The following is a 27,926-nucleotide window of genomic DNA, read 5'->3' on the forward strand; positions in this document are numbered from 1 at the left end:
CAAACACATGACAAGATGCTCAGCATCACTAATCTTAGAGAAATGCAAATCAAAACTACAATGAGGTATCACCTCACACCGGTCAGAATGGCCATCATCAAAAAATCTACAAACAATAAATGCTGGACAGGGTGTGGAGAAAAGGGAAGCCTCTTGCACTGTTGGTGGGAATGTAAGTTGGTACAGCCACTGTGGAGAACAGTACGGAGGTTCCTTAAAAAACTAAAAATAGAACTACCATATGACCCAGCAATCCCACTACTGGGCATATACCCTGAGAAAACTATAATTCAAAAAGAGTCATGTACCACAATGTTCATTGGAGCTCTATTTACAATAGCCAGGACATGGAAGCAACCTAAGTGTCCATCGACAGATGAATGGATAAAGAAGATGTGGCACGTATATACAATGGCATATCACTCAGCCATAAAAAGAAATGAAATTGAGTTATTTGTAGTGAGGTGGATGGACCTAGAGACTGTCATACAGAGTGAAGTAAGTCAGAAAGAGAAAAACAAATACCGTAGGCTAACACATATATATGGAATCTAAAAAAAAAGGTTCTGAAGAAACTAGGTCAGGACAGGAATAAAGACACAGACGTAGAGAATGGACTTGAGGACACGGGGAGAGGGAAGGGTAAGCTGGGACAAAATTAGAGAGTGACATTGACATATATACACTACCAAATGTAAAATAGATAGCTAGTGGGAAGCAGCCGCACAGCACAGGGAGATCAGTTCGGTGCTTTGTTTCCACCTAGAGGGGTGGGATAGGGAGGGTGGGAGGGAGACGCAAGAGGGAGGAGATATGAGGATATATGTATATGTATAGCTGATTCACTTTGTTATAAAGCAGAAACTAACACACCATTGTAAAGCAATTATACTCCAATAAAGATGTTAAAAAAATAATAAAAATAAAAAACATATTTTTTAATATAAGTAAGTCTCATGGACTTCCCTGGTGGCACAGTGGTTGGGAATCCTCCTGCCAATGCAGGGGACAAGGGTTCAAGCCCTGGTCCGGGAAGATCCCACATGCCACGGAGCATTTGAGCCTGTGTGCCACAACTACTGAAGACCGCATGCCTAGAGCCCGTGCTCTGCAACAAGGGAAGCCACCGGAATAAGAAGCCCGTGCCCTGCAATGAAGAGTAGCCCCTGCTTGCCACGACTAGAGGAAGCCCACACGCAGCAATGAAGACCCAACGCAGCCAAAAATAAATAAATAAGTATGTCTTGTGCAATATTTGGGACATACTTATACTAAAAGATAAGTGTTGTTTATCTGAAATTCAGATTTATGTAGGTGTCCTGTATTTTATCTGACAACCCTACTCAGGGCTTCTCTGAGCTGCCTCTAACTGCAGAAGAGGGCTGGAGCCCATATGTGACTGGCTCAGGGCCCGCAGCGCCACGATCTTTCTCGAGGGTGTACTGCACCCAAGGTGATGAGGAGTGAGTCAGGGTAGGGTGTGGACTTCCAGGAGAGAGGCAGCCCTTCCTCACCTGTGTCCAGGCAGGAAACTAATTTCTGTTGATCAGCAAGTGTGAGGTGCTGGCACTCTGCTAAGCCCTTCAATATTATCTCATTGAATCCTCCTGCAACCCTAGGAGTTAGCACGTGTGATCACTATGATTCCCACTTTACAGATGAGGAGACTGCTGAATCTCCACGAGGTTAAGAGCACAGGACTGTCAAGTGGAAGAGAAGGAATTGGAGCCCCGGGGCTGGTGCCAGGTCTGGGATTAGCTCATCTTCCAGGCCCTTCTCTCTGTTAATCCCAAGGGCTTAAGGTGGGGAGCGGCCTCCACCTCCGAATCCCTGGGACAGGAAATGTTCCCAGTTTCCCTGGCACTGGGCCAGGGTCTTGTCCAGGCTCACATGCTTGCTGGAGACTCCAGGCTGGGAGACAGATCTGCCGAGTTCCCCTGGTCCCCGTCTGGCCGGAACATGCCCAGAGGCATGAGCTGCCCGTGGGCACTGCTCTCCGCTGTGCTGGTGCCCGTGGGAGGGGCCCAGGGCCAGCTGCTGCCTCTCAGGCCCAGCCTGCGCTGAGCCCCGGGTGGCCTGGCCAGCTTCCCTACCGTTAGCCCCCTGAGCCAGGCCAGAGGGGTCCCTGAGGAGCTCTGGGCTCTAAGTCCCAGCCCCTCTCCGAGGAGGCGGGCAGCGGGGCTCGGCAGCCAGAGGCTTCTCAGCTCTGAGCTCTGGAGCCAGATGTAACATTGACCTTAAATGGTAAAAGCTCCCCAGAGTGAAGAGAGGCTGGCCGGAGGAGGAAAGGGGAATAACTCAGTTTTAGGTAAGTCGTTGCTATCTCCAAGAATAACCTGCCTCTTCAGCTGGGAGCAAGGGAACACTTCTCCTCCTTAAAGGTACAGGGTGCTGGGATGGGGGCGCCTGACTTTAACTTTCCAGGGGAGTTGGCTTGGTTGGATGGCGTTTCAGCTGAGTATTTTTATTGTTGCTGTCATAATTTTCAAATAAGAAGTGAATCTTGCCCGTCCTAACTTAACTAAATTGTGCTCCTTTTGCTTGCTGTTGGAAAGCATGCACAGGTTAGGGTGAAAATGTGGGTTCTGAGTGGGGATCCACAACCCCAGATTTCCTGTGGGCCCCTTTGGAGCAATAGAGGGTCCCCAGATTACATAAGCTGGCTGGTCAGGGCTTTCCCCACACCGCCTGCTACCCCTTCCCCAGCCCTGCTCTGTGCTTCCTTATGCCTCTCTCTGCCCCCCACTCCCACCCTGTGCCACCCGCCCCGTGTCCACCTGGGACCTTGTGCTGGCCCAGCCCTGTCTCCCTCCCTGACCTGCCCCTGCTTCTGTCCCTGCACTTCCCATCCTGTGTTCTGGTCACAGCCCCTGTTTTTATCCCTGTCCCCATCTCTCCTGTTGCCAGCTTTGCCCCCGTACTCCTTCCCTGCACCCTCAAGGGGTTGCCTGTGCCTTGTCTGTGCCCCTAGCCTGCACACCTCCAGGAGCTCGGAGTCAGAGCTATTCCTAGAGTGAGCGGCACCCGGGCTGCCTTTCTCCAAAGGAAAGGCCAGTGGAAGCCAGAGGCCAGAGAGGGGCCCAGTTGTCTGCTGCCTCCTGCCCAGTAAACGGCTGTAAAAGCCTGGAGATGCTCTGCGGATTGAATAAATACAGTGCGGGATCTGGGACCCCTGGCTGGCGCTCCCACCTCCCAGAGCTTGGCAGCTGCTGCTTTTTTAACACTCACGCTTCAGGCTGCTCTTTGAGGGTCTCGGGGGAAGTAAAGCAGCCCATGCGTCTCCTACAGGAAAAAGGAAGCCGCTTCCTAGGGCTGTTAGGCTGGGAGCACTAGGGAGCCAGACGTGCCAAGGGTTCTTTTGTTCCCACCAGGGGGCAGTGACGTGCTGGTGAGACAGGTGGACTCTGGACGGCCCCTCAGCCGTCCTCTCTGTGGCTTGGCAGTCAGCAGAGGGACAGTTTGATGAGGAGGAACAGAGGCCCAGGTGGGTGGTGAGGAGAGATTTAGGAGTCCCCAGACTCTGCTCTTTGAGCTCTCTGAGGCAGGGGGACAGAGATAGAGAACTCAGTTCTCTTGTAGTAAAAGCAAAAGGAAGCAGGAGAGAAAATGGATATGAATTGACTTTGTGCCCGGGTCTGTGCTAGAACTGTTATTGAATTTAATCCTGGTGGTAGAGACGAGGACATTGTGGTTGAAAGAGGTAAAGCAATATGCTTAAGGGAGCACAGTCTGTAGGTGGTGAGCAGGGATTCCAGCTCAGGCCAGCTTGGTCCAAAGTGGGCACTTCCAGGGTTAGGTGCCACCCTGCCTCTAGGTAGTAACCAGGGTCTTGGGCAGTTATTGAGCATCACAGTCCAAATGATGGGAGAATCAGGGGGATTGCATTTGCCCCATGAACCTTGGAGGCCGACCCTGAATTCAGGTGACAGCCCAGGACAGCTTCACTGGTTGAGATGCAGAGGCGACAGGAGTCCGTGACCTTGGACACACCCTGCCTTCTCTGCGAGGGCCTTCCCCATGGGAGAAGGAAAACAGGTCAGCCAGCCAGACAGAAAACCTCTCTGCTAATTGGCTACAGATGTAAAACAGAGTTAGAGAAAGCTGGGCTTAATCACCTCTCATTACTTTCTTCCCAGTACTTTTAAATTTATAATTCTTATTCAGAGTTTTTCCCTGGTAATAAAAGTAATGTGTATTCTTTGCTAAACTTTCTTGGAAAATATAGAAATAAGTATAAGTAAGAAATTCAGAAATAAACATAAAGAAATAAAAGTTCCCTCTGGAATCCTATCACTCAGAGATAAATATTGTTAATATTATGGTGTGTTTCTTTCTTTATATGTCTCTATAGTTTATAAAACTAGGGCCTTACCATGTGTGGTTTTGTAGTCTGATTAAAAAAAAAATTTTTAGGGCTTCCCTGGTGGCGCAGTGGTTGAGAATCTGCCTGCTAATGCAGGGGACACGGGTTCGAGCCCTGGTCTGGGAAGATCCCACATGCCGCGGAGCGGCTGGGCCTGTGAGCCACGATTACTGAGCCTGCGCGTCTGGAGCCTGTGCCCCGCAACGGGAGGGGCCGCAATAGTGAAAGGCCCGCGCACCGCGATGAAGAGCGGTCCCCGCACCGCGATGAAGAGTGGCCCCCACTTGCCGCAACTAGAGAAAGCCCTCGCACGAACCGAAGACCCAACACAGCCAAAAATAAATAAATAAATAAATAAATAAAGTAGCTATAAAATTAAAAAAAAAAAAAAATTCTAAAAAAAAAATTTTTTTAAAGGGAATTCCCTGGCAGGCCAGTGGTTAGGACTCGACACTCTCACTGTGGTGGCCTGGGTTCAATACCTGGTAGGGGAACTAAGATCCTGCAAGCCGCAAGGTGCAGCCAAAAAAAAAAAAAATTTTTTTTTAAAGACTTTATTTTTTTAGAGCAGTTTTAAGTCACCGCAAAGTTGGGAGGAAGGTCCGCATAGAGACTTCCCAGATCCCCCTGGCTCCCACACATGCAGAGCCTCCCCCAACATAACAGCCCGACCAGGGTGGCACATTTGTTACAACTGATGAACCTACACTGACACATCATAATCACCCAAAGTCCGTGGTTTACCTTAGGGTTCACTCTTGGTGTTGTACATTCCATGGGTTTGGACAAATTGTATAGTGACATGTATCCACCATTATAGTATCATACAGAGTATTTTCACTTCCCTAAAAAATCTTATGTGCTCCATCTATTCATCCTTCCCCACCAACCCCTAACAATCACAGTTCTTTTTACTGTCTCCGTAGTTTTGCCTTTTCCGGAATGTCATACAGTTGCAATCAAACACTATGTAGCCTTTTCAGACTGACTTCTTTCACTTAGTAATATGCATTTAAGATTCTTCCATGTCTTTTCATTGGTTGATAGCTCATTTCTTTTTAGTGCTGAATAATATTCCATTATCTAGATGCACCAGACTTTATTTAATCATTCGCCCACTGAAGGACATCTTAGTCTTTTTTTTCAATTTTTTAAACACCGAAGTATAGTTGATGTGCAATATTATGTAATTTACAGGTATACAACATAGTGATTCACAATTTTTAAAGGTTGTACTCCATGTATAGTTATAAAATATTGCTGTATTCCCTATGTTGTACATTATATCCTTGTAGCGTATTTATTTTATACATAATAGTTTGTACCTCTTAATCTCCTACTCTTATCTTGCCCCTCCTACTTCCCTCTCTCCACTGGTAACCACTAGTTTGTTTTCTATATCTGTGAGTCTGTTTCTTTTTTGTCATATTCACTAGTTTGTTTTATTTTTTAGATTTCATGTATATGTGATATCATGCAGTATTTGTCTTTCTCTGTCTGACTTATTTCACTTAGCGTAATGCTCTCCAAGTCCATCCATGTTGCTGCAAATGGCAAAATTTTGTTCTTCTTTATGGCTGAGCAGTAGTCTGCTTTTTTTTAACTGAACATTCTATCATGATTATTTTCTCATGTCATCAAAGATACTTCAAAACATGATTTTTTTTTTTAAAGAGTGGGATTTTTTTAAAAAATTAATTAATTAATTAATTTATGGCTGTGTTGGGTCTTCGTTTCTATGCGAGGGCTTTCTCTAGTTGTGGCAAGCGGGGGCCACTCTTCATCGCGGTGTGCGGGCCTCTCACTATCGCGGCCTCTCTTGTTGCGGCGCACAGGCTCCAGACGCGCAGGCTCAGTAATTGTGGCTCACGGGCCCAGTTGCTCCGCGGCACGTGGGATCTTCCCAGACCAGGGCTCGAACACGCGTCCCCTGCACCGGCAGGCAGATTCTCAACCACTGCGCCACCAGGGAAGCCCAAAACATGATTTTTAAGGGGTTGTATACTACCAAATAATTTTAGCTGTGCAAAATTTAATCATCATTCCTCTCGTTGGGCATTTACAAATGTGGTTTTTCTTTGGGGCCTGTCTCAGTGGCACACACGTGATGGCTTTTCCCTTCCTTTTGTGGAGTTTGGAAACTCTGCGCTCCCAGGTGGGCTTGTGCAGTACGCCCTAGGGTGTGGGCTTGTTCTGCAAGATGATAGTAAGTGGGATACTGACTCAACTCGAAACACATGGACTCACGTTGGAATTGCCTTTTAAGTTCTTTCCTGCCCATCTGAGTTAGCCCAGCAGTGCGGGTGCTGCAGGACTTTCAGTACTAAAACCAGACATCAGGCAAAACCAGGCAAATCAGGGCAAGTTGTTCTCCCGGGTTTGAACCTAGTGTGCCTTCAACATCTTTCACATGCTTGCTTGTCTCTCTTCTTGACAAAATGAGAGCAAGTCGTGGGCTTGGAGGCTTCGTCAGGAATAGCTAGAATTTAATAACTGTTTTCACTAAATTTGTTTTTACAAATTTGTGGTATAAGTGGTACTGACTTTTCCACGGATGGTAGGGGTATAAAGTTTCCTTTTAAGATAAATGTGATGACAGGGGAAGCTAACACCTGCTGAGTGCTTCTTGTGTGCTAGGTGCTGTTCTAATGCTTTCCCTGCAGTTCCTCATTTCATCCTCACAGCAGCCTCTGAAGTAGTTACTACTGTTATCCCTATTGTACAGATGGGGAAACTGAGGCACAGAGAACATAAAGAACTTGGCCAACAACAGAGAGCTGGTAAATGGCCCAGGCAGGACTGCAACCCTGGCTTTCTGGCTCATTGCCAGTCAAATGAAAGAAGATTAAACCAATAAATATATGGGTGGCACACAGACATGGGAGAAAATGTGAGGGTGGTGTGCAGATGACTCAAGTTTAGGAAACATTGGCTTGGAGGAAACTGGGGTTCTGTGAGCAGGGGTATCAGTGGGTACAGGATGGGGTGGGGGGAAACTGAGCCACCCCAGCAAAACCAAGGGAAAGTTAGGAACCTGTGGGCCTGTGGGAGAGGCCGAAAGGGCTGGGGCCATCCAATGATCACAGCAGGGCTGCATGGCTGGGACGTGGTGCAGAGGGCATGGTGGTCACCCCGTGAAGGGACACACAGAGGCTACAGGACATTCTGCCACTGACAGACACCCTCTCTGGAGGGTGTTTCCAGAGAGCCCAAGGTTCCCAGTTCATCAGGAGAAGAAAGTTTGAAGATACCCTTGCCTTTGCTCATACAGGTGTGGTCCAAAGAGCGCTGGCTCCAAGTTGGGAGGAGGGCTTGGCCTTGACCAACTCTTCCCTTGTGATCACAGTGGGAGCTGGTGCCTGGAGCTTGAGGCAGCATCTTGCCCTGCTGGAGAGCGCAGGCCCTGGAGTGACCATGCAACTCCACCACTGACCAGCTATATACCTTGAGCCACATCTAACCTCTCCAAGCCTCAGTTTCCTCTCCTGTAAAACAGAGATAATGATGGTGTCCACTTTGTAGGATTAAATCTCTCAGCCTGGTGTCTGCTGTTAGCACCCAGTAAACATCAGGTATTATTATTTCTAGCCTCTGTCCGTCCTGCCTCAGAGATTCCATCAAGGACACTTCTGGACTGGTTGTGAGGCTCTGACTGACCATAATTCTGGGTCCCAGTCTCACCTCCATTAATGCGCCAAGGGCAATGGCAGACTTACGCTCTAGATGACTGGCCTTTGGTACCTGGTGGGGTCTTTAAGGAGGCTCAGTAAAAACACCTGCTTCCTCCACTTAAGTTCTAAGGCTCGTCGAGAAGTCAGCCTAATAGCACCCTTATGACTGATAAAGTTAATAGGAGAATGTGGTTTCCATTGGCAGGCAAGCAGGCTTTCTAATATTGAATTGAGCAGACTTACCCCCCCAGCCCTATGTAGTGCCCTCCAGGGGAGGCAGGACCCTTTAAATCTTAGAGCCTGGAGGAGCAGAGCAGAATGTGTGTCCCAGGAGGAAGGGAAGAGGAAAGGGCTGACTACTGATGTTAACACTTCTTGAACTCACCGTCAGACAGCCGTTCCCCTGGGGCAGAGCCAGGAGTCTTACATTTTTGAGGCTCCTTCCACACGGAGGGAACAGGCACGTATGGAGAAGAAGCATTATGCTTCTAACAGAACTGCAGTGATGGTCTGGCCCAAGTCATGTTGCTAAGCTGCAGGGCTGCCATGTGGTCCCCGGAGGGCAGGCACCCCAGCTCCTCTGCTTTCTGCCTGATGGAACGTCACCCTTTCTCCTCCTGAGATGCCTGGGAGGCACCTGTTTGAGGACAAGTGCTTCCCTGGACAAGATAAGCATCCAACTAGAAGTATCTGGTGTGATTTTTTTCTTTTTTTTAATGGAAGTTCCATTTAGGCAGCTCCAGCGAGGGAGCAAATGACCGTTCTCTCCTCTGGGATAATTCATATAGACAAGAGAAGAGAGGGAAGGAAACTACCTTTGTTTGAACATGCTGTACATGCCAGGCATCTTGTGTATAATAGTTCATTAAATCCGTACTGTGGCCATATAAGGGAGATATTTATGAGCAACTGATTCAAGGAGGTTAGGCCACTTATCTAAGACCATTAACTAGTTACCAGTAAGTGAAGAATGGGATGTCAAATCCAAAATTATCAGACCCCCAATCTGTAGCAATTTCTATCACTCTGTGGCTTATACACCAGGCCACAGTGCAGAGTGAGAATGTCCAGCCCTTGTCCCTGCTCCTGTAGTTTGAGCCCAGGAGGCCCCCACACTGCTGCTCAGAGCAGAGACCTTGAGCTTTGGGGGCAGGAGTCTGGGGCAGCTGTTCCACTAGGCCGGCTCTACTTTGCATCTCTCTTTTGTCTCCTTTTAGCCTGTGACTGTCTTTATCAGGTCTCATAACCTTGTCCATGAACAAGGCCCTTCTTCTGTTTAGTTGGAAAATACAAGTCTAGAACCATGAGCTTTTTATTGGCAGGAAATGCCATGTCCTACATTGTGAGTCTTGAGTCACTCTCTCTGACTCACCAAGGCTTGTGTTGGAAAAGTTCGTAGATATGGCCATGGTCACCCAATCTGCCACAGAAGCAGCATGGAGTAGTGGTTGGGACCTCAGGTTCTCAAATCAAATGACCTGAATTCAAGTCCCAGCTCTGCAACTTACTGTGTGACTTTGGGGGAAATGATCTAACTTCTGTCTTACTTTTCTTAACCGTAAAATGAGGCTGATGGTGATAATGATATAACTTGATCAAATAGTTGTTGTGAGGATGAATGGATTGATGTATCTACAGTACTTGTATGTATATAAGTACTCAATAAATAATAACCATTATTTAAGCTCAGATTAACATCAAGCACAGGTAACTCCTCTATTTTGTGGCTCCAAATGGTCAGGTTTCCCTACGGGCTGTCTTGCCATGATATTTTCAACTTGTTTGGGGATTAGTTCCCTGGTAGAAAGACTGTAATGTCCTTCTGGACTTCTTAGCTAAGACATATTTCCTGTTTCCCAGCTGAAACAGGAAACTGGTCCCTGATGGAAGGCGACGCTGATGAGGCTGAGTATTGTTAGGAGGAATCTAGATGATGGATGCCAAGAGGACTCCCTATGGAGCATGATCTTGGGGATATTCAAGGTCCTGGACCCATCTCTAAGCCTGGTCATTGGTCTGGAGTTGATTATGTACATGGAGACTGACTCATGATAATCAAACTCACAAGAGACTGAAGTATTTAATTCTGAATGTCTGTGTGCTAATGTATGGGGAGGGTTTACCCTTTCCAGTGACCACAATGCCTAGGAGATGGAGATTTTGCTCAGAAGGTGGAAAGTTCTGAGGGGTATTTCATGTAGGCCATAAAGTGGCCTGATAGCCATCTCTGCCTACAACAGAGGGGTCTCTCCCCTGGGAACTTTAGATAAGCATTTCTCTTTGGAGTTCGCTTTGTCTTCTGTAGAAAGATGGGATTTGTTGGAAGGTAGTTCAGAGAATCAAAGGAAGGAGTAGACCCTTAGGCTCCAGGAAGACAGCCCCCAGGGCAGTGCTAGGGACCTGGCAGTAGGAACTTGCCAGTGTTTTCTCTAGAGCTGAGGGGTTCTCTAAGGCAAAGGGTTTTTGACGGTTCAGCTCATCAATTAAAAAAAAATTTTTAGTATGCATCTCTAATTTATGTGTATTTATTTTAAATTATATTCATGAGCTACCGTATTAATGTGAGTTATTTTATAAAACATGTAAAATTAGAAATTTTAAAGGCTGAGAAAGAGAAAATACTATTTGAAAATCTTGCTTTATGTTTTTAACAGTGCCAGCAGCTTTTTTTTTTTTTTTTTGCTTTCCTTAAAAGAGTATTCTTTAGTAAGAGAAATGTGATCATTTATGCCTCATTATATTTTAAGATCTCAGCACTTTGGATGAACCCTGGCTTTAATGACTGTCATGGTTAAACCAGCCACTGTACCAATCAGTCTCCCAGCAAGGAACCAAATCCAACTCAATTGGCTCAAGAGACTTTAACAAAAGGACTATTTATAGAGGTTTGGAAACCACAAGGGATGAGGCCCAGGTACGCCCCAAAACTAGCAGCAGCAGGGAGCCGTTAGCAGCCCTAGCCAGGAGGGGCGAGAGAAGAAAATAGTGTGATTGGAAACCAGTGAAGAGCTGGGGAAGAGGGACCATCCAGGATGAGCCGTAATTAGGGAGGGATACAGCCACTGCCACAGATGTAGCATGGAAGAAAGGAGGGGGCAGGGAAGAAAATGCCCAACCTCTCTCTCCCCCCACCTCCTGCTGGCCCATTGGCCAAACTCAGCCAGCAAGCATGGAAGCCCAAGTGATGCACCCCATAGTTGTCATCTGGGAGCACAGAGCAGAGAATGGATCCTGGGGCAGGGCAGGGAGAGGGAGGGCAGGCAGAGGATAGCCAGCTCAGATAGCTGATGTGGAGGAAGGGTATCCTTACTTACTGAATTCTAAGTGAAATTTTCAATTTGATCCACCAGTTTGTAAAAACTTTTTTGAGAGTTGCTTGTGGTGTTAGTGGTAATAATATCTTCACTCCACATTTTTTGCAGGAGGCTTTTAAGGCACTTGCCCATTTTATGGTGGTTGGCTTGGTTAAAACTAGATAAATATATTTCATGAATCCACTTGGGCACATTCAAGATGTATCATACTTTGCTGAAAGCAAATGACTACATGAGTGCGATGTCAGTCCCTTAGCATTGGAGAATTTCCCCTGTTCGCTCAGGACATCTCACAAACTGGTTGTGACAGTGACCTTTCAACATTGAATGAAGGCACCGTTGCCAGTCTGCTTATTTAATACTAAGGAAGTGAAAATAAATCACAGTTTTCAACTGTCTTCCCATATTCCACTGGATCATCTTGCATATTCCCTGGGCATGCATACGCCACCCTGAAGACCACTGCACTAGGGCTCAGCTCCTATCTTGACCAGGTTCCAGTGGTTCCTAGTTTCTGTCCAAGGTCTCGGGGGAGAGACCCCGATGGGCCCAGCTTGGTTGGGTCAGTACCAATCAGCCATGGTCAGGTGACAGGAACATGGGGTATCGATGTGGCCATGGGGAGCCATCCCTTGTATATAGGGGTTCCTCTTAGAGAAGGGGAAATTGCTGAAAGCAAAAGTCTCTCCAAAAGATCTCGTCACATGCTTATAATTGTCTTCCTGTCCTGCCTTCTGGAGATCCTGGTCAAGCCTCCCATCTCTTCAGCCACATTTACAGACAATTTCTTGGGTTACTTCCATAGATGACTAATCATATCCCTTGCATGTGGTTTTTCACATGGTTGTACATCAGACGGCAGCCTTGTTTCCCTGCTGTTGTCCCCATATACAGCCAACATTCCCAACAATTCTGGGGTTCACAGGACCTTACACTGGTTGGGGCAGACTGTTTCTCTGGTTAGCTGGGTTCAGCAGAGAAAGATGGGTGTGGGGATTACCTCAAGGATCTGGCACATTTAGATCCAGAAACACTGGCAAGTCGTCCCTCTATCATGACTCCTACAGTCTGTAAACCACAGAAGTTGCGTAGGCATGGGAACAAAGAAAGCCTGACTTTTCAGAGTCCTGGACGGGGAGGTTCAACTTGCTGAAACCCCCAGGAGCTTGTTTCACTTGACAGTAAAAAGAGTAATAATAATGTACTTATTTCTATCACAGCTATCATTTATTGAGCACTGGCTACATAGTGTTTTAAATGCTTTACATACATTATCGCATATTTTTGCAATGCCTTGTAAGATTGGTAATAATAATACCTATATTTTACTGATGAGAAATCGAGGCTTTCTGAGGTTCACTAGTTCACTCAGGGTTGCACAGTGGAAAGTGGCAAGGTCAAAGCTAGGTTGCCCTTGATGCAAAACACACACAGCCCATCAACAGATAGAATCTAACACTTGGAACTATCAGGCCAGGAGGAGATAGACGCTGGGCCAGTAAGATTTTTCAAAAGGTTAGATCATTACGGGTTTATTGAGAAGTATTAAGGGAAGCTAGAACCATGGCAGGTTTAAGGTGGTTCTTGGTAGATAGTGAGTGAATAAAAGAATGAACCCTCCCAGGTCTGAAAACAGTAAAAGCTTTCCAATATCCACCCCTGGTGCTGAAATGAAGACAGCATATAAGCAGTGGTCCCAGGTCCTAGGCTTGGCTCTGCTTCCAACTCATTTTGTGCCCTTGAGCAGATCACTTCTCCCTTCTGAGACCTTGGTTTCCTCATCTGTGAACAGCTCACCGTCCAAGGCCCAATGGTTCACCCCAGTGATTGCATGATTGAGGCCAACCCAGAGCAATAATTGTGTCAGACACTGCATCTGTGACAAAGGAGGATCTCAGATGTGTTAGAAGGGTCAGCTGTTTTAGCGTTCTCTAAAAGCCCATGCAGTGCTTTTGGGGAAAGTCAGAACTGGCATCAGGTCCAAAGTAAATGGACGGCTGTGTTTTTAAGAAAACATTTACTGCTGAAGGGACTGCTTATTCATTCTGTTTTTGTTAACAAGGCATTTGACTCATGCTTTGGACAGTTGCTGCTCCGATCAGAGATGATGGTCTCGTGTTCGTCACTAACAAAAGCAGCCTCTGGAGCCTGGTCCCTCTTCCCTTACACTACGGGGCCAGCTGCTTCCAGCCCTCCAGCTCTAGGAGCACATGAGTGTGTCCTGTGGGGTGGGGAGCGGGGACAAAAAGACTGGAAGTCCCTTGGAAGGGATTTTGGGTGCCAGAATTTGGGGGCCTCCAAGAGGCATTGGGTACCCCTCAGAGCTCCCTAAGTGGAGATCTGGAGAACTGAGGAGACTCAGAAAAATGGTATAAGCAGCTAACTACATCTTGGGGACTAAGTCTAATGCAAGTTGAAATGCCCACCTCCATCCTATAGCCAGAAATTCTAGAAGAGACCATCCTATATGGAATATATAGCCAGCACTAAGTGAGTATATGAATGCCAAGAGCTCCTGGATGGCCTTGGCTGCCAAAGCCGTTCTCTGTTGCCCAGTAGCACGTTCTCATTCTGTATCTCATGTGATCCTCCCAGAGGACCGTGGAGCCACGTGATCTGTGTCACCTTTCATGAATTCTTCAGATTTCACAGTCTTATGCACTATAGATGGCATAGCTCCTTCCATTGCCCCCACCCCTGCCCCCAGGGCCACAGTAGGATTTTGGTGGGCTCTAGGCATTTTTTTTTTTTTTTTTTTTACTTTTTGGCTGTGCCACACGGCATGTGGGACCTTAGTTCCCTGACTAGGGATCGAACCCACACCCCCTGCAGTGGAAGCGCGGGGTCTCAACCGCTGGACTGCCAGGGAAGTCCCTGGCCCCTAGGCATTTTTGCCTTCATGAGCCCCTTCTTGCTTATGAAATTTATAACTCTGTTGGTGTAAAGATAAATATATTAATGTTATCTATTAAAACATTTTTTTACCTAAAAGTTCATTTTTTTTCCTTCTGACTTTTAAAAGCAATTAAAACATTTTAATGGGCACTAGGCGCTGTTCCTACCGGCTGTAATGGCTGAGTCAGCCCTGCCCCCTCACCTTCCTGTTCAGAGCCTGGTCTAGGGACGAGGGGCATCAGCACCTGCTGGGAGCTTGTTAGAAATGCAGACTCTCAAGTGCCGCCTCAGAACTGCGGAACCAGAGTCTGCAGCTTAACAAGACCCGCCGGTAATTTGTGTGTATATTATAGCCTGAGACATGCTGTCTACCACACTGTCCCATGGCACTGCTGGGGATATCTGAATCATAGGTCACACTGTTACCCCAAATTACAGCAAGAAGCTCAGTAACAGAAAATCCTATGTGGAAGATAACATCTAGCGTTAAATGGCTGTGTAAATGCCAAGAATTCCTGGACGGCCCTGTGTGCCAGAAGTGTTCTCCTCTGTTACCCAACTGACGTTCTCCCGCCTCTTCCCCTCCCCCGCCCCCATACACACACACACACACCCACACACACACACACACACACACACACACACACTCAGTGGAGAAGTCAGTCCCAGGCGGAGGGGTCTGACCTCTTTTGCTTCTGAGTTGGTTCTTCCAGCTTTTCTATGAAGCACCTGGCCTCCAGAGCCATCTCAACAGAGGCAGAGGCAGATGCAGGAGGCACAGCCCTAAGTTCCTCTACTCAGAGGTGACACCCAGTCTCTTGGGCAGAGCTAGTTATACGGCCCCAGCCAACTGCAAGGGAGGCTGGGAAATGCAGGGGAACCCAGGAGTATTCAGGGAGCACTAACCATCTCTGCCCCAAGTGGAGAATCAGTGAGACAAGTAACAGCTACTGCAGGGCCTGAGGCCTCCCAGAGGCAAGACATTAAGAAACTGGGATGTGGACAGCTAGAGACTCAGAGCTTGCAGAGAAGTCTTTTAAAAGCGGAGAGAATTAACTCAGAGACAAATGCCTGCCCTCCCCCGAGGACTTACTCTTCCAGTAAGGGGGAGGGGAGAATCAACTGGGCAACAGAGAATGGTTTTGGCAGCCAAGGTCATCCAGGAGTTCTTGGCATCCATATACCCACTTACTGCTGGCTATATATTCCATATAGGATGGTCTCTCCTAGAACTTGTTGCTACAAGATGGAGACTTAGTCCCCAAGATGCACACTTAAAGCCGCTAAGATTTTAGGTCGGTTGCAGCAGCTACTGTAAATTACCCTAATTCACTACCCAAGCACCCTTGTCATAGACCCCTCGCCCACTTCCCCGGAAGGAAAGTGACAACCTGTCACTCGTGCTGTCCTCTCCTTGCGGCTTGGCCATCCAGCCTCTGCCTGCTTAGTGCTCTAACCCCACCTGCTCTGTGCCTTGCCCCTGGATTAGAGGCTTACTACATTCTATGTTATAGGGAAGGAAACTTGAGATCCCACTGGAAAATAAGTAAGGAGAGTGCAGAATCTTGGTCTTCTGACTATTACGTGCCTGTCTGTGAGGGAGAAAAAATGAAGTAGAAATAAAAGGAGGCTTTCACAGGCATCAAGGATAGGAAGTGTTGTTCCTAGGGAGCCACGGCTGTCTTTTAATTGGCTTTGCACCATCTTCATTAAGAGGTTTTATAATATCAGAGGCCACTGTTGGCCTGGGGCCGAGGCTCGAGAAGGATTGAAAATGCCAGCTAACATCTAATGAACGCTGACTATGTGCTGAACATTGTTCTAAGAAGCTTATGTGTAGAATATGATTTACATTGATATCATCATCCATGTTTTACAAATGAGGAAACTGAGACACAGATAGATAAAATAACTTGCCCGAGGTCACGCAGCTACCACACGGCAGGGCTGAGATGTGATCCCAGGCAGCTTGGCTCCAGAGCCCACGTCACAACCACCGTGCTCCCTGAGCTCTAGATGCCCACTAATTAGAGGGCTTGGGGGCATCTCTGACCAGTACTTTGAGGAGGACACATTGAGCTACTCCTTGAAAAAGGAGTCATTCCATAGTCATTCCATTTGACCTTCCATAGTCAAATAAGTCTGGGAAACTATCTATACTGTCTCTCCCTCGCGGAGATTTATCCTGCATCTTTGCTTCTTAAGGGCTGAGAAGGCCTGCAGGACAGAAACCTGCCTCATGCTGTCATCCGCAAGTGTATCAAAATGTGGAACCTTATTTTCAGAGCTCATAGCAGCACCCAGAATGAGGGTTGCAGAGGACATACGTTGGGAGAAGCTGGCTAGGGATGTTTGTGCTTGAGTGGATGCAGCATCTAGAAAGCCCTCACCACTTGCAGGACTGCCAAGGCAGGCTCTAAGGGGGCCAGGTCAGCTCCAAAAGCTGGGAGGCAGACGGTGGCCAGAGTGGGGACAGCACGGGCTCTGCTGGTTTCCAGTCCTGCGTGGTCACCCTCAGCTCTGTTGCTCTGGAGGAGTCCCCACAGGGCACTGAGTCTCAGTCTCCTCATCTGCAAAATAACACCTTCCTTCTAGTGGAGTCGGGGGATTGAGTGAGCAGATGTACCTAAAGCGTCAGGGACAATGGTATGCTCTGATGAATGGTGAATGTTGTCATTCTGTTGTCTATTTTGCTTGCCTTATTCTTTACAGTCTTCTAGGTGGTTCCACGTGGAACTAGGATATGAGGGTTGGAAGCTTCCAAGGAGCAGGCTGGGCCAATTCCACCCCGTCAGGCTGGAGGTCGTGGTGCCCCTTTTCTGCTCCGAAGAGGTCAGGGGACTCCCCCGTCCAAGAGAGAGTTTCCTCCTGAGAAGGGGAAGGGGATGCTCTCGGGTTGGATGAAAGAATAAGGAGGAAATGTCAAGAGCTGAGGTTGAGCTGTGGGACACACTCAGATTTAGCTTCAGATCAACATCAAAAGGGAGCATTAACCCAGGACTCCAGCAGGTCCCAGAAGATCCAGAAAAGGCAAAAGTTGATCTCCCTGCTATAGGCAGAATCCGCCCCAGGAAAAACGTTCTGATTCTAAATGAGTTGCCAACTGGCAGAGCGTGTGAAGTCGGCACCAGCACTGACAAGTCACCTAGCAAGGCGCATTTCTAGACAATGAGGGACCTGAGAATACATTTCAGAAGGCGATTATTTTAAAAAAGACCTTGGACAGAGAGGGCCACTGTGGTTGTGTGGAAAGGGCGCTGGGCTGGGAGTCAACCTCAGCTGGGCCCCTGATGGCTGTGACCTTGTCAAGTCACGCCACCCCACGGGAACTCAGCCTCTTCATCTGAAAAACAGACATAATAGTATCTTCCCTGTAGTATTTCTGTGAGGGACAAATTAAATAGTAGATCTTAAGTAGCTTAGATGATAGAAAGCTCTAAATAGCAAGAGGTTAATATTAAAAACTAGGAGCACCCTTTAAGGATTGCCATCAGGAGACAACCATCAAGATGAAATAGCTGCCTTCTAAAAAGCTGATGGACTCTTCCAAGGTGAAGTCCATCAGCGGACCTAGGATGCTGGTGAAGATTAAAGATGACAAGTGTAAGAGGCTTCCCAGTAGATGCAGAATTACTATATGACCCAGCAGTTTCACTCCGAGGTATATACCTAAGAGACTTGAAAACAGGTGTTCAAACAAAAACTTGTGCAATAATGTTTATAGCAGTACTGTTCACAATAGCCAAAAGGTGGAAACAACCTAATATCCATCAACTGATGAATAGATAAAGAAAATGTGATATATCCATGCAATGGAGTATTATTCAGTCATTCGAAAGAATGAAGTACTAATACATGCTACAACCTGGATGAATCTTGAGGCATGAGGCTAAGTGAAAGAAGCCAGACACAAAGGCCACATACTGTATGACTCCATTTATATAAGATACCAAGAATAGGCAAATCCGTACAGACAGAAAGCAGATTAGTGCTTGACAGGGCCTGGGGGGAGGGAAGGAATGGGAAGTGAGTGCCTAACGGGTATGTTTCCATTTGGGGTGGTGAAAAAGTTCTGGAACTATGTCGTGATGATAGGCACACAGCATTGTGAAGGCACTTAATGCCACTGAACTGTACACTTTAAAATGGTTTAAACTGTACAATTTATGCTATGTGTATTTTACCACAATTTAAAAAAGTTCCTGGTGAAGAGGAAATGTGACCCCAAGGCTAGATTCCCCTCTCCTAGAGTTCAGTTGAGGGGAGGGGTAGGGGCTTCAGAGCTTGTCGGCTGGAAGCTGAGGTCTCATGTCAACAAATTTACCAAGGGCCTGTGGCAGGCAATCCCTGTGTGAGGGCCCCAGGGGGCTCCAGAATCGAGGACGACATGCTTCCTGCTCTCAAAATGTATATACATTATTCTCACTTAAGGACAGACTGACAAGTACTATAGATGACAAGGGATTAAGTGCAGGGCAGTGGGACATTCATTCTGCCTTGGCCATCTGTGCAGGCTTCTCGGAAGAGAAGATAGTTGAGGAGGTGGAGTTTTGGCAGGTTGGTAAGGAGGGGAAGGGTTTCCAGGGAAAGGCACGTGGTGGGTACGGGGTGGGGGGATGTTTCTGAGTGGGGAACGCGTTGCTGTGAATCAGGCACAGTATCTGCGGAGTTGGCGGGTGGGAGAGAGGGTCCCGAGAGAGATACGCTCCAAAGGCAATTAGGTCAGCTTGTGGAGGGCTTTGAAGGTGGAGCTGGGGAAGTGGGGACTTGCTCTCCAGGCCGGGGGGAGCCAAGGAGTCCTCTAAGTGAGGAGTGACATGACTAAGCCCGTGTTCGAGAATGATCAGTGTGGAGGAAGATGGCCTGAAGACAAGGAGGCTGAGGACGGGAAGGTGGGCTGTGGCCTCATCTCTGCAGGGCTCAAGGAGGCCCCCTTCCTCCCCCCTCCCCCCCACCCCCGCCCCAAGCAATGAGAGCGGGAAGGGTAAACCAAACCTGGTGAGCTTTGCATTAGCCAAGATTCATGTTTGCATGGAACGGAAACTCATTCAAATTAGATTAGGCAAGAACCAGAATTTTCTGGGTCTCATAACTGAGAGGTCTAGGGAAGTTCCAGAAATAGCTGAATCCATGGGGCTTGTTCCCTCTATCTCTCAACTGTCCTTGGTTTCAGATCTCTCCTTAGGCAGCCTTTGCCTCTCGGAGGCACCGTGGCACACACAGGTCCCGGCTTACAGCCTCCTCTCAGAACCCCCAGCAGCAAGAACTCCCCCAGTCATTCCAACGAAAGTCGCCAAATTGAATTTATTGGCCCATTCTTAGTCTCGTGTTCATCCCTTGGTGAATCACCAGGGCCAGGGGTGTTCTGATTGGCCAGGCCTGACCCCACCCACCCCAAGCACGGGGATGAGGAGATGCTGCTGTTACCAGAAGAGGCGGGACTTGCTGCCAAAGGGGCATAAATTGCAGCTGTCTCCCCAAAGCATCAACCCTGTGCCAAGCCATTTACACATCTCATTTCATCCTCTCAGCCATCCTGAGGTGGAATCGGTTACCTCCCTTTTACAGAGAAGGAAACTGACGCGTAAGCTAACTTGTCCTCCCTCCCCACCCCAGCCCCACCCCCAGCACTTTCTCTGTTCTGTGCTGCATGGCATCTCTTAGGGAGGCCAAGTACAGCCACTAAGGAGGGTGACAGCTAAGGAAATGAGAACTAAAGTGCATGATCTTTAAGCTGAGAGACACTCAAGCTGCATTCAGTCAGACAGCTCATGCAGGGGTTGGAGATCCTGACCACTTAGCTGTTGGAAGATTGGAGGTCAGTCCAGTTGTTGGAGACGCTCCTTCTCTGCGTCACTCCTGTCCCGTGAGCAAGGCAGCTGGGAATCACTGTTGATCCGGAGGTGGGAGAGTGGGGGGGTGTGTGTGCATCTCTAGACATGGAGTACAACCCAGTGGCGATGCAAAAGCATTCACTGCAGACAACTTCATGAACACCATAGCTTCTCTGCCCTTAGCAAGACATCGCAGAAGAGGGTGATGGGACATTTGTCAGGGAAGAGGGAGTAAAGGGCATTCACGCATAGAGCACAGGATGTACAAAGGCACTGAGGCATGCTTGGTGTGACAAGTCTTCATGATGATAAAATTCCCTGGGAACCCAGAATAATTTTATCAGGGAGAGACAGGCTGCCATGGAAATGGCTTCCTGTGGCATCAGCACCAAGCTAGAAGCTCAGGCTTCCCCAGGTGATTCTGCTTCCCTGGTCTTCATTTTCAGGAATTAATTTACAACTAATGACAGAGAGTCACCCAGGTCACTCTCTGCCCTTCCAAGCCATGTGCCAGGTTAAAGGCCTTTGACTTGGTAACAGCAAGCAGCATAAATCTAGAGCATTTCCTGTTTGGGAAGCAGGGCAAGTGATGCAGTGTCAAGAGGGTCTGGGCAAGAGTGAACACAACCAGCAGAGCTTAACGGTTGCCCAGATCCCCACTGGGGTCTGACACAAGGCACTCTGGGGGAATGGGGACGTTCTAGAAATACTGACATCCCCAGGGGACTGGCCTGGCCCCGGGTGGAAGGCAATTTTAGATGCTCGACTACTATTTTTGGATTCACTACTTCTCCAAATGGTGGGCAGCCGCGGAGGCCTTCAGGGAACCCGAGCACTGTTTCCCAGCACAGCTCTGATTCAGCCTGCCCAGAGTCTGCAGGCCAGTGCCCACTCCCCCCATGCTCTGGGTTTTGTGCATTTCCTAGTTATATGCTGGTAAACAGCACCCAATACTAACTCCTGCAAAGAGAATTTGTCACACACTAATACAAAGGGATCAACCACCATCTTAGGCTATGACTCAAGACTATGTCAGGGATACTGTGCAGCTTGGACTCTGGCTAACTTAGGAGAAAAGGGATCAGAGCCAGAGACATCCAGAAACTTCCCTGGCCTTCCCTTCTCAGAGTTGGCTGAATCGGGCAGGGAGCAGATTCTGTGCAGGGAACAGAGTCACTTTTCCTGTTGAGCTGAGATTTCCTCTCACGTGCTTTTCAGTGGTAGAGGGGCCACAAGACAGGGGAACAGGCAACACAGGATGCCTTTATTGGGCTAGCTCTGAATGGACCAAAGGAATATATAAGAATGTGTTCTGGGAACTTTCCAGCTGAAAGCCCAGAGGAGCAGTGCTGGTGTGCTTGTCACAGGTCACATTCCTTTCTGTTTCCAAAGCTAGTCCCTACTGATGAAGGGGAAGAGTACAGGGGATCTCCAGACTGCGATGAATCCTGTCCTTGAGCCTCGTTTCATAGAGACTTCAGGGTGAGAATAAAAGACGTCATTCCCATTTGTGCCTATACCTGTAAAAACACAATATATATTTGAAGGTCTTTGCTAGCAGAATTCTAAATGCCTCAGGTGAGAAATGATGTACCCTGCAAAGATGATTTGACTTTTAGGAATGTTGCACGTGTTGCGTGTGGTCTGGAGTGAGTGTGTGGATGTGGATGTGCGGTGTGCATACGTGGGCACGCGTACTGCATCCCAGCTCTCAACATCCGTGCCTTGAGTGCCTGATGAGAGCTCTGTCTCTTCCTGTGGAGCTCAGTGGCTCGCTCTACCTGGTTTACTGCTGTACACAGAGCTTGGCTTTGAAGATACTCAGTAAATATCTGCTAAATGGAAGAACAGACGAGCAATCTGCACGTGCATCTTGGCAAGTTTCTCTTTCTTTTGGACGTAGTCTTGTCTCCACGTCTCTATGTGTCTGTCTCTCTGAGCTCATGTCCCTGGTCCCTTCATCTCTTCCTATTTCTTTTCTTCTTTTTGTTGTCTCTTTCTCCTTCATTTCTCCTTTCATAACCCCATACACACACATATACTCCATCTCTTTTCCTCAACCTGTTTCCCTAAATTTCTTGTTGTTTTCTTGGTTTTCTTTTCTCTTTTTTGGGGGCAAAATTTCATTTTTTAACAGCTTTATTAAGATATGACTCATATACCATATAATTCACCCAATTAAAATATACAATTTAAAAATATACAATTCAATGGTTTTTAGTACAGAGAACTGTGCAGCCATCACCACTATTTAATTCCAGAACATTTTCATCACCCAAAAAGAAACCTGTATCTATTAATAGTTACTCCCCATTCCCCTGCATTCCTCTAGCCCTAGGCAACCACTAATCTACTTTCTGTCTCTATAGATCTCTCTATTCTTGACATTTTGTATGAGTGCAGTTATACAATACCTGGTCATTTGTGACTGGCTTCTTTCACTGAGCATAAAGTTTTCAGGGTTCAACCATATTTCAGCATGTGTCAGCACTTCATTCCTCTTTATAGCTGAATAATATTCCATTGTATGGATATACCATATTTTATTAATCTATTAATTAGTTGGACATATGACTTGTGTCCACTTTTTGGCTATTATTAATAATGCTGCTATGAACATTGTGTACATGTGTTTGTGTGGACGTATGTTTTCATTTCTCTTGGGTATATACCTAGGATTGGACTTGGCAGATCATATGGCAAATCTGTGTTTAACCTTCTGAGGAACTGCTAATGTGTTTTCCAAAGTGGCTGTATCATTTTACATTTCCACCAGCAATGTATAAGGGTTCCAATTTCTCCACATCCTTGCCAATTCTTGTTCTTATCTGTCGTTTTTCTTTTAGCCATCCTAATGGGTGTGAAGTGGTATCTCATTTTGATTTGTACTCCCTGATGGCTAATGATGTTGAACATCTTTTCACATGTTTATTGGCCATTTGTATATCTTCTTTGGAGAAAGGTCTTTTCAAATCTTTTGTCCATTTTAAAATTGTTTTTTGTCTTTTTATTACTGATTTGTTAGAGTTTTTATACATTCTGGATACAAGTGCCTTATTAGATATATTATTTGCAAATATTTTTTCCCCACCTATTGGCTGTATTTTCACTTTCTCAATTGTATCATTTGCAGTTCAAAAGTTTTTAATTTTGATGATGTCCAATTTATTTATTTTTTCTTTTGTTGCCTGTGCTTTTGGTATTGTATCTAAGAAGGTACTGCCTAACCCAAGGGCACAAAGGTTTACTCCAGTGTTTTCCTCTAAGAGTTTTATAGTTTTAGCTCTTCCATTTAGGTATTTGATCTATTTGGAGTTAATTTTTGTATATGGTATAAGGAAGGGGTCCTACTTTATTCTTTTGAATGTGGATATCCAGTTGTTTCAGAACTATTTGTTGAAAAGACTATTCTTTCCTCCATTGAATTATCTTGGCACCCTTGTTGAAATCAATTGACTATAAATGTAAGGGTTTATTTATGGACTCTCAGTTCTGTTCCATTGATCTATATGTCTATCCTCATATACTACCCAGTATCATGCTATCTTACTGTAGTTTTATCTGTTAAGTTTTGAAATTGAGACTTGTGAATTACCCTTTTTTCCCCTTCTTTCTCCAGATTTGTTTTGGTTATTCTTGGTCCCTTGTATTTCCATATAAAATTTAGGATCTGCTTGTCAATTTTTGAAAAAAGGCTACTAGAATTTTGATAGGGATTGTGTTGGATATATAGATCGATTTGGGGAATATATCATCTTAATATTAAGCCTTCTGATCTATGAACATGGGATGGCATTCTATCTATTTAGGTCTTCTTTAATTTCCTTCAACAATGTTTTGTTATTTTGAGAGTATAAGTTTTTCGTTTCTTTTATTAAGTGTATTCCTAATTATTTTATGCTTTTTGATGCTATTATGAATGGAACTGTTTTCTTTTATTTTTTTAATATTTATTTATTGATTTAGGCTGCGCCAGGCCTTAGTTGCTTCACACGGGATCTTCGTTGCAGCATGCGGGATCTTTAGTTGTAGCATGCAGACTTCTTAGTTGCAGCATGCAGACTCTTAGTTGTGGCATGTGAACTTTTGGTTGCAGCATGCATGCGGGGTCTAGTTCCCCGACCAGGGATCGAACCCGGGCCCCCTGCATTGGGAGTGCAGAGTCTTACCCACTGGACCACAAGGGAAGTTCCTGGAACTGTTTTCTTAATTTCATTTTTGGATTTTTCACTGATAGTGTATAGAAATATAGTTGATTTTTGTATATCAATCTTGTATCCTGCAACCTTACACAAGGTTGCAAGATACAACCTTGTGTATTAGTTCTAATAGATTTTCAGTGGATTCCTCAGGATTTTCTCTGTATAAGATTATGTCATCTGCAAATAGTGATAGTTTTACTTCTTCAAAACCAGAATTCTTGGGGCCTACTCCAGAGCATTTTTATTTCATTAGAGGGTCCTGAAAGGAGCTTTGTGGCTGGCCTAGAGAAATACTAAAGCAGTTATTCCCCCAAATTCATTGATCCCAATTCCAAAGATTAGCTGTTTGAAAAAGAATTGAATTTAAACCCGATATGGCTAAGAAATTCTGTCAGTAGCTGTACTCGTTTGCTAGGGTTCCCATAACAAACTACCACAGACTGGGTGGCTTAAATAAGAGAAATTTATTTTCTTACATTTCTGGGAAAGTCCAAGATCAAAGTGTCAGTAAGTTTGTTTTCTCCTGTGGTCTCTCTCCTTGGCTTGCAGATGGCCACTTTCTTGCTGTGTCCTTACATGGTCTTTCCCTGTGCACACACATCCCTGGTGTCTTTCTGTGTGTCCAAATTTCCTCTTCTTATAAGGACATGTGTCAGGTTGAATTAAGGCCTAGTGGCTTCATTTTAGTGTAATCACCTCTTTTAAGACCCCATCTCCAGATACAGTCACATTCTGAGGTGCTGGGGGCTAGGGCTTCAATATGTGAATTCTTGGAGAACACAGTTCAGCCCATAGCAATAGGCTTATTGGTTTTCCTCTGAGAGATCTGGTTTCTGGTTAGTTGCAACTAGTGAAGCCAGAATTTATTTAAATAACCCATTCACAAGACCACCAAATGACAGTGACTTGCAGCCAGAATTAAAAGGCACTGCCTCTAGTCCTGAGCTAAAGGATCCTCACTTGTGGTCTTGCATGTTCCTTGAGCTCATTTTTGTCAACCTACCCTAGAGCCACATCAAAGAGGGTCCAGCCATCAGACTCAGACATGCATGTAACACCTAGAACCTCTATTTATACTGCCTGCTTGAAAGAAAGTAATTCCAGATTCTGCTGGGTAAACAGTATGGTGACATACTTGCACGAGGAGTCCTTCTGTGAAGTGAAATGTGAAGTTCCTAAATGGAAAGATTCCCGTGAAATGAACTTTAAAGTTCTGAAATGCAAAAGCTCACTCTAATTTTGTTCTTTTTTGAGCAAAGAGTCAGTTGTGGACGTTCAAGATGCTAACTATTCTTTGCTCTTTAATTCTTACAATAGCCAAAAGCAAAATTAGTTACGTCTACAGAAACCAAAAATCAAGCTTTCTCTCCAGGTATTCTGAGCTGAGGATACATCTCACTTCAGCTGGTGAAATTATCTCTCTCTTTCCTCTGCACAGTCTCTGCTCCCTTTTTCAGTCTTTTATTTTTAACTCTCTTGCCTTCTGAGTGTTTTTATTGACATCTGGCCACAAACCCTTTTAGCAGGCGTTGTAAATCACCCATAGGGAAATCAATAAAAACCAGTTCAATTCATAGTTAATACTGATTTGCTCCCAGATAACCAGGATCCTGCAGCCTCAGAAGTTATGCCCATGGGGAGATCTGCAAGGAGGGTGAAGGGTAAGGGGGGCATTGTGTTCTGAAACAGGAGGTGGGCAGCCAGCTCCCAGAAGCTCAAGGAAGGGGTGGACTTTGGCCTATGTCCATGCTTTTCTCATCTGGCCTCTAGGGAAAGCTCTGTGTTTCCATTTCATCCAGCTCAGATTTTTCCAACCACATCAGTGGCATTTTCTTATCTTCCAAGAATCTGCTTCAGAGCTGAAGTATCTTCTTTAAGCCTCTAGACGGGGCAGCAGGAATGAACTGCTGGATTTGCTGGGGAGGGGGAAGGTAGCAGAGTAAGTTACTGTAGCACAGAGGCGTGGAAGAGGAAAGAAGCTCTGTCAAGCTGTCTGTTGTCAGGCCACTGCTTTCCATCCCCTCCAGGGGTCAAATGTCAGAACTTTACTGTACAGAAGGTGAAAGCTAGGCCCAGAGAAAGGCATGACTGGCCCAAGGTCACAGAGTGGTTTCATAATGAGGTCACAAAGAAATGGCCTCACTGCTTTGAAATCCTAGTTTTCTTCCCAAAAGGAACTTTGCTCAGGAAGTGCAAATTCATGGGTAGTCAGAACTAAAAAAAAGTGAGGCTCCAGAGAAAAAACATCAATCAGCTAGTTCATTTATTAAAGAGGAGTACATCAAATTGCCTACTGTAAGGGGCATCTAACAGTTTGGACCAACCATTTATGCCCTCTTGGGTAAGGGGAGCATACTAATCTTTGAAAAGAGAATTTCCTAGAAGGGGGTTTTCCTCTCTTCTCCGTCAAGGAGAATATTCTTTTTTTTTTTTTTTAAAGCATCTTTACTGGAGTATAATTGCTTTACAATGTTGTGTTAGTTTCTGCTGTATAACAAAGTGAATCAGCTATATGTATACATATATCCCCATATCCCCTCCCTCTTGCATCTCCCTCCCACTCTTCCTATCCCACCCCACGGAGAATATTCTAACTGCAAGGCCCAAGGTGCTGGAGTTGGTGGGAGTCAGTGAGATCCTCTGTGGTGCCCTGAGAGCAGGGCCTCCCCTGCCCCAGGAGGGAGAATCAGGCTCACAAGCAGGACTGCAAGGTAACACTCAGAATGCCTGATTTTACTCCCCAGGTGGCCCTGGTTTCCTCAAGTTGAACATCTCTGACCCTCCAGGAAGTCTTGTCCCCTCTCCCCTTAGGTGTTTTCAGAAGACGTATGCATGTAATCTGGGTTAAAGAATTATCTGATTCAGTTCAACATTTGCCAAACCCTAATTATGTATCTGGTGCTGGGGATACAAAGATTAAAAGACTGGGTTTTGAAGGATGAATAGGAGTCCGCCGTGAAGCCCACTGAGTTGCTGTCAGCCAAGTGGGGGAGACCAACCTGAAAACAAATAATTGGAATTGTGTTAGAGCAGGTTTGGCCAACTTTTTATGTAAAAAGCCAAATAGTAAATATTTTAGGCTTCGTAAGTCAGATAGTGTATGTCTCACCTACTCTACTCTGCCCTCGGAGTGTAAAAACAGCCATAAACAATACATACATGAATGGTTGTGGCTGTGTTTCAATAAAATTTTATTTACAAATAGAGTCAGTGGGTCATATTTGGCCCACAGGCCAAATAATTTGCTGAACCCTTTGTCTGAGGAATGTCATCATAATATGGGAACCAACCCTTCCGAGGGTCCATTTTCTGGTTTGCTATCAGCCTCTCTCACCTGGAAGTGCAAGTGAGAAATTTCCAGAAGCTTCAGCATTTCCAGAAGCTTCTTAAGAATGACTCAGCTTAAACCCTGGATTGAACTGTGCTGTTTACCAAACAGTTAACTTAAGGAGAGGTATTATACATATAACAAACTGCAATTTAACAGACAGAATATACAGGAATCTGATGTTAAGGATAATAACTTCTCCATGATGAATTGGTGAATCCTTAGCCAGAAAAACCTCTTCTGGTCCTGTGCTGGTGTTTCTTTTGTACCACCTCTGCTGCCGGGTTCTGTATTGCCCTCGTCATGGTGTGCTGAACCG

The 27,926-nt window shown here is 46.0% G+C and overlaps 1 protein-coding gene across 1 annotated transcript in view; it reads left to right on the forward strand.

Moving 5' to 3' along the window:
• The first annotated feature begins 1,897 nt into the window (after positions 1 to 1,897).
• IRAG1 (inositol 1,4,5-triphosphate receptor associated 1) overlaps positions 1,898 to 27,926 on the forward strand; it is a 118,212-nt gene continuing 92,183 nt past the window's right edge. The window contains exon 1 of the mRNA XM_057553344.1: positions 1,898 to 2,308. Within this exon, the coding sequence (XP_057409327.1) occupies positions 2,242 to 2,308 (67 nt within the window). The 5' untranslated portion in view covers positions 1,898 to 2,241. The remainder of the gene's footprint in view (positions 2,309 to 27,926) is intronic.

This window comes from Balaenoptera acutorostrata, chromosome 9 (genome assembly GCF_949987535.1).
Source record: "Balaenoptera acutorostrata chromosome 9, mBalAcu1.1, whole genome shotgun sequence".
In the NCBI taxonomy this organism is placed as follows: Eukaryota; Metazoa; Chordata; class Mammalia; order Artiodactyla; family Balaenopteridae; genus Balaenoptera; species Balaenoptera acutorostrata.